The sequence below is a fragment of the Pseudophryne corroboree genome, chromosome 6 (genome assembly GCF_028390025.1).
Source record: "Pseudophryne corroboree isolate aPseCor3 chromosome 6, aPseCor3.hap2, whole genome shotgun sequence".
NCBI lineage: Eukaryota > Metazoa > Chordata > Amphibia > Anura > Myobatrachidae > Pseudophryne > Pseudophryne corroboree.
This window is the reverse complement of record NC_086449.1, coordinates 564,718,301-564,737,854: the sequence shown is the minus strand read 5'-3', so window position 1 is coordinate 564,737,854 and position 19,554 is coordinate 564,718,301. Positions and strand designations below refer to the sequence as shown.

The 19,554-nt window shown below is 48.3% G+C and overlaps 1 protein-coding gene across 1 annotated transcript in view; it reads right to left on the bottom strand.

Annotated features, from left to right (window-relative positions):
- Positions 1-19,554, bottom strand: part of LOC134932925 (putative tetratricopeptide repeat protein 41) — a 244,185-nt gene that overhangs the window by 38,494 nt on the left and 186,137 nt on the right. Inside the window, exon 9 of the mRNA XM_063927785.1 lies at positions 12,812-12,948. Coding sequence (XP_063783855.1) covers positions 12,812-12,948 — 137 coding nt within the window. The remainder of the gene's footprint in view (positions 1-12,811; positions 12,949-19,554) is intronic.

Below are 19,554 nucleotides of genomic sequence, written 5' to 3'. Positions count from 1 at the left end.
ACAGACCGCTCAGCACACATCTCTCCCCCCGCTCAGCACAGCGCGATGTGCTGAGCGAAGGGGGGACGGACGGGGGGCTGCTCAGTTCACACAGCGGTGAAGTGAGCGACCCGCTAGATTAAGCCTGCATGCAGGCTCAATCTAGCACCAGCGATAGCGACGCGCGGGGCCATGCATCGCTACTGCTGGGGGGCATACATACGGCAGATCCGTGCTTAAAATCTAAGCAATCTAGTCAGATTGCTTAGATTTTAAACACGGATCTCTCCGTGTGTACCCCTCTTTCTCTATCGTCCTAAGTGGATGCTGGGGTTCCTGAAAGGACCATGGGGAATAGCGGCTCCGCAGGAGACAGGGCACAAAAAAGTAAAGCTTTACTAGGTCAGGTGGTGTGCACTGGCTCCTCCCCCTATGACCCTCCTCCAGACTCCAGTTAGATTTTGTGCCCGAACGAGAAGGGTGCAATCTAGGTGGCTCTCCTAAAGAGCTGCTTAGAGAAAGTTTAGTTTAGGTTTTTTTTTTCTTTACAGTGAGTCCTGCTGGCAACAGGATCACTGCAACGTGGGACTTAGGGGGAAAGTAGTAAACTCACCTGCATGCAGAGTGGATTTGCTGCTTGGCTACTGGACACCATTAGCTCCAGAGGGATCGAACACAGGCCCAGCCGTGGAGTCCGGTCCCGGAGCCGCGCCGCCGACCCCCTTGCAGATGCTGAAGCGTGAAGAGGTCCGGAAACCGGCGGCTGAAGACTCCTCAGTCTTCATAAGGTAGCGCACAGCACTGCAGCTGTGCGCCATTTTCCTCTCAGCACACTTCACTGGGCAGTCACTGAGGGTGCAGAGCGCTGGGGGGGGGCGCTCTGAGAGGCAAATATAAACCTTATACAAGGCTAAAAATACCTCACATATAGCCCATAGGGGCTATATGGAGATATTTAACCCCTGCCTGACTGGAAAAATAGCGGGAGAAGAACCCGCCGAAAAAGGGGCGGGGCCTATCTCCTCAGCACACGGCGCCATTTTCTGTCACAGCTCCGCTGGTCAGAACGGCTCCCAGGTCTCTCCCCTGCACTGCACTACAGAAACAGGGTAAAACAGAGAGGGGGGGCACATTAATGGCTATATATATATATATTAAAGCAGCTATAAGGGAGCACTTAATATAAGGATATCCCTTGTATATATAGCGCTTTGTGGTGTGTGCTGGCAGACTCTCCCTCTGTCTCCCCAAAAGGGCTAGTGGGTCCTGTCTTCATTAGAGCATTCCCTGTGAGTTTGCGGTGTGTGTCGGTACGTGGTGTCGACATGTATGAGGACGATATTGGTGTGGAGGCGGAGCAATTGCCAAATATGCAGATGTCACCCCCCAGGGGGTCGACACCAGAATGGATGCCTTTATTTGTGGAATTACGTGATGGTTTATCTTCCCTTAAACAGTCAGTTGAGGACATGAGGCGACCGGACAATCAATTAATGCCTGTCCAGGCGCCTCAAACACCGTCAGGGGCTGTAAAACGCCCTTTGCCTCAGTCGGTCGACACAGACCCAGACACGGGCACTGATTCCAGTGACGACGGTAGAAATTCAAACGTATTTTCCAGTAGGGCCACACGTTATATGATTTTGGCAATGAAGGAGACGTTACATTTAGCTGATACTACAGATACCGTAAAACAGGGTATTATGTATGGTGTGAAAAAACTACAAACAGTTTTTCCTGAATCAGAAGAATTAAATGACGTGTGTGATGAAGCGTGGGTTGCTCCTGATAAAAAGTTGATAATTTCAAAAAAGTTATTGGCATTATACCCTTTCCCGCCAGAGGTTAGGGCGCGCTGGGAAACACCCCCTAAGGTGGACAAGGCGCTCACACGCTTATCCAAACAAGTGGCGTTACCCTCTCCTGAGACGGCCGCACTTAAGGATCCATCAGATAGAAAGATGGAAGTTATTCAAAAGAATATATACACACATGCAGGTGTTATACTACGACCAACTATAGCAACTGCCTGGATGTGCAGTGCTGGAGTAGTTTGGTCAGAATCCCTGATTGAAAATATTGATACCCTAGATAGGGACAATGTTTTACTGTCGTTAGAACAAATAAAGGATGCATTTATCTATATGCGGGATGCACAGAGGGATATTTGCACACTGGCATCTCGGGTGAGTGCTATGTCCATTTCAGCCAGAAGAGCCTTATGGACACGACAGTGGACAGGCGATGCGGATTCAAAACGTCACATGGAGGTTTTGCCGTATAAAGGGGAGGAGTTATTTGGAGTTGGTCTATCAGACTTGGTGGCCACGGCTACTGCCGGGAAATCCACTTTTTTACCTCAAGTCACTCCCCAACAGAGAAAGGCACCGACCTTTCAACCGCAGCCTTTTCGCTCCTACAAAAATAAGAGAGCAAAGGGCTTGTCGTACCTGCCACGAGGCAGAGGAAGAGGGAAGAGACACCAACAGGCAGCTCCTTCCCAGGAACAGAAGCCCTCCCCGGCTCCTGCAAAAACCTCAGCATGACGCTGGGGCCTCTCAAGCGGACTCGGGGACAGTGGGGGGCCGTCTCAAAAATTACAGCGCGCAGTGGGCTCACTCGCAGGTAGACCCCTGGATCCTGCAGATAATATCTCAGGGGTACAGGTTGGAATTAGAGACGGATCCTCCTCATCGTTTCCTGAAGTCTGCCTTACCAACCGTCTCTTCCGAAAGGGAGAGGGTGTTGGAAGCCATTCACAAGCTGTACGCTCAGCAGGTGATAGTCAAAGTACCCCTATTACAACAAGGAAAGGGGTATTATTCCACTCTATTTGTGGTACCGAAGCCGGATGGCTCGGTAAGGCATATTCTAAATCTGAAGTCCTTGAACCTCTACATAAAAAAGTTCAAGTTCAAGATGGAGTCACTCAGAGCAGTGATAGCGAACCTGGAAGAAGGGGACTTTATGGTATCCTTGGACATCAAGGATGCGTATCTACACGTTCCGATTTACCCCGCACACCAGGGGTACCTCAGGTTCATTGTTCAAAACTGTCACTATCAGTTTCAGACGCTGCCGTTCGGATTGTCCACGGCGCCTCGGGTCTTTACCAAGGTAATGGCCGAGATGATGATTCTTCTTCGAAGAAAAGGCGTATTAGTTATCCCATACTTGGACGATCTCCTAATAAGGGCAAGGTCCAGAGAACAGCTGGAGACAGCTTTAGCACTATCTCAAGAGGTGCTAAGACAACACGGGTGGATTCTGAATATTCCAAAATCCCATTTAATCCCGACAACTCGTCTGCTGTTCCTAGGAATGATTCTGGACACGGTTCAGAAAAAGGTTTTCCTTCCAGAGGAAAAAGCCAAGGAGTTATCCGATCTGGTCAGGAACCTCCTAAAACCAGGAAAAGTGTCAGTACATCAATGCACAAGAGTCCTGGGAAAAATGGTGGCTTCTTACGAAGCAATTCCATTCGGCAGATTCCATGCAAGAATATTCCAAAGGGATCTGTTGGACAAATGGTCAGGGTCGCATCTGCAGATGCACCTGCGAATAACCCTGTCACCAAAGACAAGGGTGTCACTTCTGTGGTGGTTGCAGAAGGCTCACCTATTAGAAGGCCGCAGATTCGGCATTCAGGATTGGATCCTGGTGACCACGGACGCCAGCCTGAGAGGCTGGGGAGCAGTCACACAAGGAAGAAACTTCCAGGGAGTATGGACGAGTCTGGAAAAGTCTCTTCACATAAACATTCTGGAACTAAGAGCAATCTACAATGCTCTAAGCCAGGCGGAACTTCTCCTGCAAGGAAAGCCGGTGTTGATTCAGTCGGACAACATCACGGCGGTCGCCCATGTAAACAGGCAGGGCGGCACAAGAAGCAGGAGTGCAATGGCAGAAGCTGCCAAGATTCTTCGCTGGGCGGAGAATCACGTGATAGCACTGTCAGCAGTGTTCATCCCGGGCGTGGACAACTGGGAAGCAGACTTCCTCAGCAGACACGATCTTCATCCGGGAGAGTGGGGTCTACATCCAGAAGTCTTCAACATGTTAATAGACCGTTGGGAAAGACCAATTGTAGACATGATGGCGTCTCGCCTCAACAAGAAACTGGACAAATATTGCGCCAGGTCAAGAGATCCACAGGCAATAGCTGTGGACGCACTGGTAACTCCTTGGGTGTACCAGTCAGTGTATGTGTTTCCTCCTCTGCCGCTCATACCAAAGGTATTGAAGATCATACGGCAAAGAAGAGTAAGAACAATACTAGTGGTTCCGGATTGGCCGAGAAGGACTTGGTATCCGGAACTTCAAGAGATGCTCACGGACGAACCGTGGCCTCTACCTCTGAGAAGGGACCTGCTACAGCAGGGTCCCTGTCTTTTTCAAGACTTACCGCGGCTGCGTTTGACGGCATGGCGGTTGAACGCCAGATCCTAAAAGGGAAAGGCATTCCAGAAGAAGTCATTCCTACCTTGATTAAGGCACGGAAGGAAGTCACCGTGAAACATTATCACCGCATTTATCGAAAATATGTAGCGTGGTGCGAGGATCGGAGGGTTCCGACGGAGGAATTCCAACTGGGTCGTTTCCTACATTTCCTGCAATCAGGATTATCTATGGGTCTCAAATTGGGATCCATTAAGGTTCAAATTTCGGCCCTGTCAATATTCTTCCAAAAAGAATTGGCCTCTGTCCCTGAGGTCCAGACTTTTGTCAAGGGAGTACTGCATATACAGCCTCCTGTGGTGCCTCCGGTGGCACCGTGGGATCTAAATGTAGTTTTAGATTTCCTCAAATCCCATTGGTTTGAACCATTGAAAAAGGTGGATTTGAAATATCTCACATTGAAAGTGACTATGTTACTAGCCCTGGCCTCTGCCAGGAGAGTATCTGAATTGGCGGCTTTATCTTATAAAAGTCCTTATCTAATCTTCCATTCGGATAGGGCAGAACTGCGGACTCGTCCGCATTTTCTCCCTAAAGTGGTATCAGCATTTCATCTGAACCAACCTATTGTGGTGCCTGCGGCCACTAGCGACTTGGAGGACTCCAAGTTGTTGGACGTTGTCAGAGCCTTAAAAATATACATTGCAAGGACGGCTGGAGTCAGAAAATCTGACTCGCTGTTTATATTGTATGCACCCAACAAGTTGGGCGCACCTGCTTCTAAGCAGTCGATTGCTCGTTGGATTTGTAACACAATTCAACTTGCACATTCTGTGGCAGGCCTGCCACAGCCTAAAACTGTAAAAGCCCACTCCACAAGGAAGGTGGGCTCATCTTGGGCGGCTGCCCGAGGGGTCTCGGCATTACAACTCTGCCGAGCAGCTACGTGGTCGGGGGAGAACACGTTTGTAAAATTTTACAAATTTGATACCCTGGCAAAGGAGGACCTGGAGTTCTCTCATTCGGTGCTGCAGAGTCATCCGCACTCTCCCGCCCGTTTGGGAGCTTTGGTATAATCCCCATGGTCCTTTCAGGAACCCCAGCATCCACTTAGGACGATAGAGAAAATAAGAATTTACTTACCGATAATTCTATTTCTCGGAGTCCGTAGTGGATGCTGGGCGCCCATCCCAAGTGCGGATTATCTGCAATACTTGTACATAGTTATTGTTAACTAATTCGGGTTATTGTTAAGGAGCCATCTTTAAGAGGCCCTTTCTGTTGTCATACTGTTAACTGGGTTTAGATCACAAGTTGTACGGTGTGATTGGTGTGGCTGGTATGAGTCTTACCCGGGATTCAAAATGCCTCCCTTATTGTGTATGCTCGTCCGGGCACAGTACCTAACTGGAGTCTGGAGGAGGGTCATAGGGGGAGGAGCCAGTGCACACCACCTGACCTAGTAAAGCTTTACTTTTTTGTGCCCTGTCTCCTGCGGAGCCGCTATTCCCCATGGTCCTTTCAGGAACCCCAGCATCCACTACGGACTCCGAGAAATAGAATTATCGGTAAGTAAATTCTTATTTTATCCTGATTTGGAAGTAAAGCAAACAAAAGCAAATAACTGTGCACCTTGTCAAAACCATGTTGCACTGCAGAGATATTTAGATTTGGGATGGGACCAAACTGAAATCTAAATCGCTTCTGAGCTACATGCAAAAGCAGCCAGTATTTACCCTGCATGCAAAAAAAATATAAAAAAAATGCATTTCTATCCCTTATAGTGCAACAAGGTTTCTCCAGTTACACAGTTACTTGCTCTTTCTTATTTTATTCCCAATTCTGAATCAGGCGCTCAGTGCACTAAGATATATATATATATATATATATATATATATATGTGTGTGTGTATTACAGTATGCAATGTTATGATATGGTATGTTATGAAATTTTCTCTGACGTCCTAAGTGGATGCTGGGGACTCCGTCAGGACCATGGGGAATAGCGGCTCCGCAGGAGACAGGGCACAAAACTAAAGCTTTAGGATCAGGTGGTGTGTACTGGCTCCTCCCCCTATGACCCTCCTCCAAGCCTCAGTTAGGTTTTTGTGCCCGTCCGAGCAGGGTGCAATCTAGGTGGCTCTCTTAAGGAGCTGCTTAGAAAAAGTTTTTAGGTTTTTTATTTTCAGTGAGTCCTGCTGGCAACAGGCTCACTGCATCGAGGGACTTAGGGGAGAGAAGTTCAACTCACCTGCGTGCAGGATGGATTGGCTTCTTAGGCTACTGGACACCATTAGCTCCAGAGGGAGTCGGAACACAGGTCTCACCCTGGGGTTCGTCCCGGAGCCGCGCCGCCGACCCCCCTTGCAGATGCTGAAGATTGAAGGTCCAGAAACCGGCGGCAGAAGGCTCTTCAGTCTTCTTGAAGGTAGCGCACAGCACTGCAGCTGTGCGCCATTGTTTGTCACACACTTCTCACCAACGGTCACGGAGGGTGCAGGGCGCTGCTGGGGGCGCCCTGGGCAGCAATGTAAATACCTTTTATGGCTAAAAAATACATCACATATAGCCCTTGAGGCTATATGGATGTATTTAACCCCTGCCAGATATTACAAACTACGGGAGAAAAGCCCGCCGGAATAGGGGGCGGGGCTTATTCTCCTCAGCACACAGCGCCATTTTCCTGCTCAGCTCCGCTGTGAGGAAGGCTCCCAGGACTCTCCCCTGCACTGCACTACAGAAACAGGGTAAAACAGAGAGGGGGGGGGCACTTTTTTTGGCGATATTTTATATATTTAAGCTGCTATAAGGATACAACACTTATATAAGGTTGTTCCCATATATATTATAGCGCTTGGGTGTGTGCTGGCAAACTCTCCCTCTGTCTCCCCAAAGGGCTAGTGGGGTCCTGTCTTCGATAAGAGCATTCCCTGTGTGTCTGCTGTGTGTCGGTACGTGTGTGTCGACATGTATGAGGACGATGTTGGTGTGGAGGCAGAGCAATTGCCGGTAATGGTGATGTCACCCCCCAGGGAGTCGACACCGGAATGGATGGCTTTGTTTATGGAATTACGTGATAATGTCAGCACATTACAAAAATCAGTTGACGACATGAGACGGCCGGAAAACCAGTTGGTACCTGCCCAGGCGTCTCAGACACCGTCAGGGGCTGTAAAACGCCCTTTACCTCAGTCGGTCGACACAGACCCAGACACGGACACTGAATCTAGTGTCGACGGTGAACAAACAAACGTATTTTCAAGTAGAGCCACACGTTATATGATCACGGCAATGAAGGAGGCTTTGCATATCTCTGATACTGCAAGTACCACAAAAAGGGGTATTATGTGGGGGGTGAAAAAACTACCTGTAGTTTTTCCTGAATCAGAGGAATTGAATGATGTATGTGATGAAGCGTGGGTTAACCCAGATAGAAAAGTGCTAATTTCAAAAAAGTTATTGGCATTATACCCTTTCCCGCCAGAGGTTAGGGCGCGCTGGGAAACACCCCCTAGGGTGGATAAGGCGCTCACACGCTTATCAAAACAAGTGGCGTTACCGTCTCCTGATACGGCCGCCCTCAAGGATCCAGCTGATAGGAGGCTGGAAACTACCCTAAAGAGTATATACACACATACTGGTGTTATACTGCGACCAGCCATCGCCTCAGCCTGGATGTGCAGTGCTGGGGTGGTCTGGTCGGATTCCCTGACTGAAAATATTGATACCCTGGATAGGGACAGTATTTTATTGACTATAGAGCAATTAAAGGATGCTTTTCTTTATATGCGAGATGCTCAGAGGGATATTTGCACTCTGGCATCGAGAGTAAGTGCGATGTCCATATCTGCCAGAAGAAGTTTATGGACGCGACAGTGGTCAGGTGATGCGGATTCCAAACGACATATGGAAGTATTGCCGTATAAAGGGGAGGAATTATTTGGCGTAGGTCTATCGGATCTGGTGGCCACGGCAACTGCCGGAAAATCCACCTTTTTACCTCAGACCCCCTCCCAACAGAAAAAGACACCGTCTTTTCAGCCGCAGTCCTTTCGGTCCTATAAGAACAAGAGGGCAAAAGGACAGTCATATCTGCCCCGGGGCAGAGGAAGGGGTAAGAGAGGGCAGCAAGCAGCCCCTGCCCAGGAACAGAAGCCCTCCCAGGGTTCTGCAAAGCCCTCAGCATGACGCTGGGGCTGTACAAGCGGACTCAGGAGCGGTGGGGGGTCGACTCAGGAATTTCAGCGCACAGTGGGCTTGCTCACAGGTGGACCCTTGGATCCTGCAGGTAGTATCTCAGGGTTACAGGTTGGAATTCGAGAAGTCTCCCCCTCGCCGGTTCCTAAAGTCTGCTTTGCCAACGTCTCCCTCAGACAGGGCGACGGTATTGGAAGCCATTCACAAGCTGTTTTCTCAGCAGGTGATAGTCAAGGTACCCCTCCTACAACAGGGAAAGGGGTATTACTCCACGCTATTTGTGGTACCGAAGCCGGACGGCTCGGTAAGACCTATTCTAAATCTGAAATCTTTGAACCTGTACATACAAAAATTCAAGTTCAAGATGGAATCACTCAGAGCAGTGATAGCGAATCTGGAAGAAGGGGACTTTATGGTGTCCCTGGACATAAAGGATGCTTACCTGCATGTCCCAATTTGCCCTTCACATCAAGGGTACCTCAGGTTCGTGGTGCAAAACTGTCATTATCAGTTTCAGACGCTGCCGTTTGGATTGTCCACGGCACCTCGGGTCTTTACCAAGGTAATGGCCGAAATGATGATTCTTCTGCGAAGAAGAGGCGTATTAATTATCCCTTACTTGGACGATCTCCTGATAAGGGCAAGGTCCAGAGAACAGCTGGAGGACGGAGTAGCACTAACCCAAGTAGTGCTGCAACAACACGGGTGGATTCTGAATTTTACAAAATCTCAGTTGACCCCGACAACACGTCTGCTGTTCCTGGGAATGATTCTGGACACGGTTCAGAAAAAGGTGTTTCTTCCGGAGGAGAAAGCCAAGGAGTTATCCGAACTTGTCAGGAACCTCCTAAAACCAGGAAAAGTGTCTGTGCATCAATGCACAAGAGTCCTGGGAAAGATGGTGGCTTCTTACGAAGCAATTCCATTCGGCAGATTCCACGCACGAACTTTTCAGTGGGATCTGCTGGACAAATGGTCCGGATCGCATCTGCAGATGCATCAGCGGATAACCTTATCGCCACGGACAAGGGTGTCTCTTCTGTGGTGGTTGCAGAGTGCTCATCTGATAGAGGGCCGCAGATTCGGCATACAGGACTGGGTCCTGGTGACCACGGATGCCAGTCTGAGAGGCTGGGGAGCGGTCACACAGGGAAGAAACTTCCAGGGAGTATGGTCAAGCCTGGAGATGTCTCTTCATATAAATATACTGGAGCTAAGAGAAATTTACAATGCTCTAAGCCTGGCAAAACCCCTGCTTCAGGGTCAGCCGGTGTTGATCCAGTCGGACAACATCACGGCAGTCGCCCACGTAAACAGACAGGGCGGCACAAGAAGCAGGAGAGCAATGGCAGAAGCTGCAGGGATTCTTCGCTGGGCGGAAGATCATGTGATAACACTGTCAGCAGTGTTCATTCCGGGAGTAGACAACTGGGAAGCAGACTTCCTCAGCAGACACGATCTACACCCGGGAGAGTGGGGACTTCATCCAGAAGTCTTCCACATGATTGTGAACCGTTGGGAAAAACCAAAGGTGGATATGATGGCGTCTCGCCTCAACAAAAAACTGGACAGGTATTGCGCCAGGTCAAGAGACCCTCAGGCAATAGCTGTGGACGCTCTGGTAACACCGTGGGTGTACCAGTCAGTGTATGTATTTCCTCCTCTGCCTCTCATACCCAAAGTACTGAGAATTATACGGCAAAGGGGAGTAAGAACGATACTCGTGGCTCCGGATTGGCCAAGAAGAACTTGGTACCCGGAACTTCAGGAGATGCTCACGGAAAATCCGTGGCCTCTACCTCTAAGACGGGACCTGATTCAGCAGGGACCGTGTCTATTCCAAGACTTACCGTGGCTGCGTTTGACGGCATGGCGGTTGAACGCCGAATTCTAAAGGAAAAAGGCATTCCAGAAGAGGTCATTCCTACACTGGTTAAAGCCAGGAAGGAGGTGACTGCACAACATTATCACCGCATTTGGAGAAAATATGTTGCGTGGTGTGAGGCCAGGAAGGCCCCCACGGAGGAATTTCAACTGGGTCGATTCCTACATTTCCTGCAAACAGGATTGTCTATGGGCCTCAAATTGGGGTCCATTAAGGTTCAAATTTCGGCACTGTCGATTTTCTTCCAGAAAGAATTGGCTTCAGTTCCTGAAGTCCAGACTTTTGTAAAAGGAGTACTACATATACAGCCCCCGGTTGTGCCCCCAGTGGCTCCGTGGGACCTGAATGTAGTTTTGGATTTTCTCAAATCCCATTGGTTTGAGCCACTCAAATCGGTGGATTTGAAATATCTTACATGGAAAGTAACCATGCTACTGGCCCTGGCTTCAGCCAGGAGAGTATCAGAATTGGCGGCTTTATCGTATAAGAGCCCATATCTGATTTTCCATTCGGACAGGGCAGAACTGCGGACGCGTCCTCATTTTCTGCCTAAGGTGGTGTCAGCGTTTCACCTGAACCAGCCTATTGTGGTGCCTGCGGCTACTAGCGATTTGGAAGATTCCAAGTTGCTGGACGTTGTCAGGGCATTGAAAATATACATTTCAAGGACGGCTGGAGTCAGAAAATCTGACTCGCTGTTTATACTGTATGCACCCAACAAGCTGGGTGCTCCTGTTTCTAAGCAGACGATTGCTCGTTGGATTTGTAGCACAATTCAACTTGCACATTCTGTGGCAGGCCTGCCACAGCCTAAATCTGTCAAGGCCCATTCCACAAGGAAGGTGGGCTCATCCTGGGCGGCTGCCCGAGGGGTCTCGGCATTACAACTCTGCCGAGCAGCTACGTGGTCGGGGGAGAACACGTTTGTAAAATTCTACAAATTTGATACCCTGGCTAAAGAGGACCTGGAGTTCTCTCATTCGGTGCTGCAGAGTCATCCGCACTCTCCCGCCCGTTTGGGAGCTTTGGTATAATCCCCATGGTCCTGACGGAGTCCCCAGCATCCACTTAGGACGTCAGAGAAAATAAGATTTTACTTACCGATAAATCTATTTCTCGTAGTCCGTAGTGGATGCTGGGCGCCCATCCCAAGTGCGGATTGTCTGCAATACTTGTACATAGTTATTGTTACAAAAAAATCGGGTTGTTATTTGTTGTGAGCCGTCTGTTCAGAGGCTCCTACGTTTGTCATACTGTTAACTGGGTTTAGATCACAAGTTATACGGTGTGATTGGTGTGGCTGGTATGAGTCTTACCCGGGATTCAATATCCTTCCTTATTGTGTACGCTCGTCCGGGCACAGTATCCTAACTGAGGCTTGGAGGAGGGTCATAGGGGGAGGAGCCAGTACACACCACCTGATCCTAAAGCTTTAGTTTTGTGCCCTGTCTCCTGCGGAGCCGCTATTCCCCATGGTCCTGACGGAGTCCCCAGCATCCACTACGGACTACGAGAAATAGATTTATCGGTAAGTAAAATCTTATTATTTGTGTTACTTACCCGGCATTATGCTCACCTTTATCATGTTTAGTGCAAATTTGCCATTATAAGAAAATACCCATTGTATCCAAATATTGCTCATTGTACAACAGTGAAGTAAAAAAAAATCTTAGTCTGTTTTTAATACTGCAGCCTGTTTTCTATAATATGGCTCCACCTGCTGGATTTTATAAGTAACTGCCATGTCTCTGACTACTCATGAATGGTCTGAACAACTCTGAAAGTGCAGATGCTAGTGCTGATGTTCATAACCACACAACGGGCCTGATTCATTACCATTTGCAAATGTAAGATTGCACGCAGTGAGTGATTATTGTCGGACGGCGCATGCGCTGCAAACCTACTGCGTGTGCACGAAGGGAAAAATGCGATTGCACTGCGTTGCAGCCTCGTGGTAAAGAGAACGCATTTTGATTGACAGGAAGTGACCGTTAGTGGGTGGTAATTTGGCGTTTGCAGGGAGTGGTAGGAAAATGCAGGCGTGTCATGGCCGTTTTTAGGATGTGTATCTGACGTCATCTGCAGACGTTGCGTTTAAAAACGTGGCACCAGGTGCGACTGCATTCTCATTGATTTGCGTATGCTGGCGTCAGCTGCAACTGTCAACGGTTCTCATTTTTTGCATATGCATTGCGATTCTGCTAATTCATATGCAAATTTGCGAATGCATCGGTGGGCGTCTTTTATCCTTTCTGGGCGGCTCTTCACATGCAAATTTTTAGCAAGAGCAGATTTTTGAACATCGCTATCTCAGCCTTAATAGCGATCCATAATGAATCCTGCCCAATATCACCTGTTATTCTGTGTAATAACATTTCACATTCCACTGCTGGGTCTTTTCCTGAGTACAACAGCGTCTGCCAGTACTGAATCAGATCCATCTTCATCTGACATCCATACTTCATGTTTCTACAGATCAAGCTCAGTGTCCTGGAATATGAAATAATAGCAGGTGGAATGGACAAAATATGGAAATTTTAATGAAACACATGCAACTCAGAAATCAGCATAACCTTTCTTTCTCTTACATTTTGCAGGGGACGCCGGCAACTGGATATAGAAGGTTCAGGATGAAGTCTGGTACTCTGTGTTTTCTTAGCTTTGTCTGAAATACTTTGTGGAAGACTCTGCAGTTGCTGCACTTTTCAGTAAATGTATTATTTGGGCCGAACTAGAAAGGATCATTAGCTAAGTAAAGCGAGGCAAATATTATTTTCTGCCCAGCAACATATCTAGGTCTTTTCTCACTGCAGGTAAATAAGAGGCCTTGGGGGTAATTCCAAGTTGATCGCAGCAGGAATTTTGTTAGCATTTGGCCAAAACCATGTGCACTGCAGGGGAGGCAGATATAACATGTGCAGAGAGAGTTAGATTTGGGTGGGTTATTTTGTTTCTCTGCAGGGTAAATACTGGCTGCTTTATTTTTACACTGCAAATTAGATTTCAGATTGAACACACCACACCCAAATCTGACTCTCTCTGCACATGTTAAATCTGCCTCCCCTGCAGTGCACATAGGGGGTAATTCCAAGTTGATCGGAGCAGGACATTTTTTAGCAGTTGGGCAAAACCATGTGCACTGCAGGGGAGGCAGATATAACATGTGCAGAAAGAGTTAGATTTGGGTGGGTTATTTTGTTTCTGTGCAGGGTAAATACTGGCTGCTTTATTTTTACACTGCAATTTAGATTGCAGATTGAACTCACCACACCCAAATCTAACTCTCTCTGCACATGTTATATCTGCCTCCCCTGCAGTGCACATGGTTTTGCCCAACTGCTAAAAAATGTCCTGCTGCGATCAACTTGGAATTACCCACATGGTTTTGCCCAACTGCTAACAAAATTCCTGCTGCGATCTACTTGGAATTACCCCCCTTATTTCAAGTGAACAATGGCCCTCATTCCGAGTTGTTCGCTCGGTAAAAATCTTCGCATCGCAGCGATTTTCCGCTTAATGCGCATGCGCAATGTTCGCACTGCGACTGCGCCAAGTAAATTTGCTATGCACTTAGTAATTTTACTCACGGCTTTTTCATCGTTCTGGCGATCGTAATGTGATTGACAGGAAATGGGTGTTACTGGGCGGAAACAGGCCGTTTTATGGGCGTGTGGGAAAAAACGCTACCGTTTCCGGAAAAAACGCAGGAGTGGCCGGAGAAACGGAGGAGTGTCTGGGCGAACGCTGGGTGTGTTTGTGACGTCAAACCAGGAACGACAAGCAGTGAACTGATCGCAGATGCCGAGTAAGTCTGGAGCTACTCAGAAACTGCTACGAGGTGTGTAATCGCAATATTGCGAATACATCGTTCGCAATTTTAAGATGCTAAGATTCACTCCCAGTAGGCGGCGGCTTAGCATGAGCAAATCTGCTAAAATCCGCTTGCGAGCGAACAACTCGGAATGACCTCCAATGAGAATAACAGTGGGGAAAGCAGGCTTGGGCAGCCAGGTAATCTTCAGTCAAGTAATCTTCACCATAATATTCGTAGAGACCTTAGTAAGATGCAGACTCTACAAAAGCTGGTGGTTATCCCCATGTCACCAGATCCGACAGAAATGGGGCTTTACTCAACCTCTTCTTAGAAGCCAGGCAGATCTTTTCACACTTACGTGCGAGTGATGGCACATACAGTACAATCTAGTCGGAGGGAAATTTATTTTTTGTGAAAGCCCGTACTTACAACACAGCAGTGGCATCTATCTACCATCAGGGAGGAACAAAGATCTACCTTGTGATAATAGAAACCAAAGAAGGACAGGACTAAATGTTCTCCAGCATGATAGTGGATTGAGATCCAGTCTTTTTTAAGTTTCTAACATTCTCAGGTGTTTCTGTCTTCTTTCAGAAGAGGATGGCACTTTACTAGAAAAGCAAACTCTTTTAGGGAGTTATGGAGGTAATTCCAAGTTGATCGCAGCAGGAATTCTGTTAGCAATTGGGCAAAACCATGTGCACTACAGGGGAGGCAGATATAACATGTGCAGAGAGAGTTAGATTTGGGTGGGGTGTGTTCAATCTGCAATCTAATTTGCAGTGTAAAAATAAATTAGCCATTATTTACCCTGCACAGAAATAAAATAACCCACCCAAATCTAACTCTCTCTGCAAATGTTATATCTGCCCCCCCTGCAGTGCACATGGTTTTGCCCAACTGCTAAAATATTTCCTGCTGCGATCAACTTGGAATTACTCCCTATGTACATAAACATCTAATAGTTTCTTAGGATGTGAGCTTAGTCTTGAAATCATTAAAGATCCGTATATCTAATTTTTCTGGATAGAGCTGTCCATAGGTCAAAGCTATACTTTCACTCTAACGTAGCTTCTAGATTTCATTTGAATCATTGTACCAAGATCAATCTTGAGAAGAGGGGTCTCTTCACTTCTTCAGACACTAGAAGGACTCTAAATATTTAAGTTTATAGGATGCTTGGGTTTAGGAAACTGATGAAACTGATGATCTATGGGTTCTCATTTCATACCCATAAGAGAGGTTGGCCTGCATTGAAACAAACAGTTGCTAGATGGATTACATTAAGATCAACTGTTTTCTCGTAAAAAAAAAATATGCTAGTTTTGGACATAAGGTGCTGTACATGGTAGCTCTAGAACATTCAACCCTATAACAGCAGCACTGAGAAGTTCCCATCATCAGTGTCCCTCACTGGATGTAGGAGAAAACGGGATTTATGTACTTATCCTTTTTCTCATATATCCTAGAGGATGCTGGAGACACTTCAAGAACCATGGGGTATAGATGGGATCCGCAGGAGACATGGGCACTTTAAGACTTTCAAAGGGGTGTGAACTGGCTCCTCCCTCTATGCCCCTCCTCCAGACTTCAGTTTTAGAATTGTGCCCAGGCAGACTGGATGCACTCTGAGTAGCTCTACTGAGTTTCTTTGAAAAAGACTTATGTTAGGTTTTTTTATTTTCAGGGAGACTGCTGGCAACAATCTCCCTGCTTCGTGGGACTTAGGGGAGAGAAGTTAGACCTACTTCCAGTGAGTTAAAGGCTCTGCTTCTTGGCTACAGGACACCATTAGCTCCTGAGGGTTTGGAACACTAGGTACGCCTAGGGGTTCATTCCCAGAGCCCGCCGTCACCCCCCTTGCAGAGCCAGAAGTCAGAAGTCAGGTGAGTAGAAGAAGATCAGAAGACTTCAGTGACGGCTTTGAGGTACCGCACAGCGATCGCGCTGCGCGCCATGCTCCCACACACAGCGGCACTACAGGGTGCAGGGTGCGGGGGGGGGGGCGCCCTGGGCAGCATATAAAACCTCATATGAGACTGGCAAAGAGTGGTATAAGTGCCTAGGCATTAAATCATAGCCCCCGCCAGTATAAATATGTTAAAAAATAGCGTGGCTGAAGCGCGCCATTAAGGGGGCGGGGCTTAGCCCTCACAGCTCTACTCAGCGCCATTTTCTCTGCACAGAGCTGCAGAGACGCTGGTCCTTCCTCAACACTGCTGTACAAGTAACAAGGTGCAAAACAGGGGGGGGGGAGCACAGTTAATTTGGTTTAAAATAAGCTAATTATATAAGCGCTACAGGTCTGAGGCAATATATATAAGAGTTTCATAACCGGGATAAGCGCTGAGTTGTGAGCTGGCAAACTCCCTTTGTGTTTCTCTGACAGGCTTTACTGTGGGTCAGTCCCCTATGTGTCTGTAGGTGTCGGTACACGTGTGTCGGCATGTCTGAGGCTGAGTGCTCTTCCCAGGAGGAGACTGTATTAGGGACAGAAACGGCTGTGGGAGTGACCCTGTCGGCACCGCCGACTTCTGATTGGGTAAATGTGTTGAATGCTTTGTATGCTAATGTGGCTCTTATTAGTAAGAGATTAGATAAATCTGAGTCTCAAAACCAGGCTTGATAGAAATCTGTGGAGGTTGTGTTATCACAAGTCCAGACCCCATCGGGTCACATAAGCGTTTGTTTGCTCAGTTGGCAGACAAAGATACTGACACGGACACTGACTCCAGTGTCGACTATAGTGATACCAGATTAGACCCAAAATTGGTAAAGAGCATTCAGTACATGATTGTGGCAATAAAAGACGTATTGCATATCATTGAGGACCCTACTGTTCCTGATAAAAGGGTCTGTATGTATAAGGGAAAGAAACCTGAGGTAACGTTTCCTCCCTTTCATGAACTGAATACTCTTTTTGAAAAGCTGTGGGAAAATCCTGACAAAAAGTTTCAGATTCCCAAAAGGATTCCGGTGGTGTATCCCTTCCCCTCTGGAGATAGAGAAAAGTGGGAGTCACCCCCCATTGTGGACAAGGTTCTATCACGGTTGTCTAAAAAGGTGGCTCTACCGTCTCCTGACATTGCAGCCCTTAAGGATCCTGCGGATCGTAGACAGGAAAATACGTTAAAATCCATTTACGTCACCACAGGTACACTACTCAGACCAGCCATTGCATCTGCGTGGTTGAGTAGTGCTATCAAGAAGTGGGCAGATAATTTGTCATCTGATATAGATACCCTAGATAGGGATAGCGTCCTTTTAACGCTGGGTTATATCAGGGACGCTGCAGCCTACCTAAAGGAAGCGGTGAGAGATATTGGCCTTTTTGGATCAAAGGCCAATGCCATGGCAGTTTCATCTAGGAGGGCATTGTGGATTCATCAATGGAATGCTGATGCTGACTCTAAGAAAGCTATGGAGTCTCTACCGTATAAAGGTGGTGTATTGTTTGGTGACGGCCTCGCTGATTTGGTATCTACGGCTACCGCGGGTAAGTCGTCTTTTTTGTCTTATGTTCCTCCACAACAAAAGTAAGCTCACCACTATCAGATGCAGTCCTTTCGGCAAAATAAATACAAAAAAGGCTGAGGTTATTCCTTCCTTGCTAATAGAGGAAGAGGAAAAGGTAAAAGATCTCCACCCGTGGCGGGTTCCCAGGAGCAGAAGTCCTCCCCGGCTTCTGCCAAATCCACCGCATGACGCTGGGACTCCTCTGCGGGAGTCCGCACCGGTGGGGCACGACTCAAACTCTTCAGTCAGTTCTGGGTTCGTTCGGACCTGGACCCATGGGTATTAGAAATAGTGTCCCAGGGGTACAAACTAGAGTTTCAAGACGTTCCCCCTCGTCGATTTTTCAAATCGGCCTTACCAGCTTCTCTTCTGGACAGGGAGGTAGTATGCGATGCAATACAAAAGTTGTGTCAAAATAAAGTCATTATCGGGGGGGGGGGGGGCGTGGCCTGGCAGCTGAGCTGGGTGGACGTGCGGCTCCGGAGCTCCTGCACAGGGGACCTATTAAACGAATTTCCCGCAGCGTTGCCGGCGCCTGTCATCTCCCGCCCGGGTGCACCATCACCCTGTGTGTCAACCCCACAAGACGATCCGGCGTGGCCGGGCGGCTCTACGTGCCCTCTTACCGCTGCGGCCTCCTCCCCGGTCCGGCGCCGGGGGCTTGAGTTTGGAGTCGGCCCGCCCGTGAGCTCCGTGCCCGGCGCGGCTGCGACGGGACCTCTCGGGGCGCTCCGCGGCCCTCGGACCTCCTCCATTGTGCCCTGCTGGGTGGCTCCTGACCCTCGGGGCCCCCTCTGGATGACTGAGATCTCCTTCCAAGGCCTGTGGAAGATAAGGTACCCTCTGCAGGCCCTGGCGGCGGCCATCTTGCCTCTCCCAAGTGCTGGCAGCTTCTCTCCCCCCTGCCTCTGTGACTGCTCAATCAAGCTGTGCTTGCTAGTGTGCCCCCACCCCTCCCTGCAGGGGCTCTAGCTGCTTAGATCCCCCCTCTCCTCAGTATTGAATCAAAATATAGGTTGCTGGGGCTCCCTGATATTTTACTACTGCTCTGGGCTTTCCTGTATTACAATCTACAATCCAGGGGCGCCATCTCCTGGCCATTACCTACGACTACACCTGCATTATGCCCCAGTCTTCTATGATACTTTTGAGCAGAGGAATGCGCTGCTGATTACCTATGGGTGCAGCCCTGGGGGCCTCGTGCTTATGCTTATTCTCATTACACGTCCTATGATGGATCACTGACTTTTTACGCTATTGCTCAGTTTTGACCTTTGACCTTTTCTATTTCCGGGACTGTCGCACACCATGCCTAAGTCCAAGAAAGCTACACCCTCTGCGGAGATGTCTTCCTTTATTTCTAAGATGAAGACTAGTGCACCTAAATTGCCAGCCGCCCCCCCTCCTGCCCCTGTCTCGGAATCTGAGGAAGACTCGCCTGTTCCAGATCCCTCCATGAAAGATTGCATTTCCTCTATCCTTACTGAGATGAAATCGTTGAAACAGGCTTTCCACTCGGAGATCCATAAAGCCATCTCCGGACTTAAGGCTGAGATATCTGATCTTGGGGCTCGCACTAATGATGTCGAACAGAAAATCGATGAAGTCATTAATTTCCAGCAGGAGATGGAACATTCGGTCCACGTTATGCAGGAAGACATCTACCTACTCCAAGACCAACAGGAGGATGCAGATAATCGCGCACGACGTAATAATCTACGTATCAAATACATTCCGGAGTCGGTGGAACCAGCACAAGTGGAAGA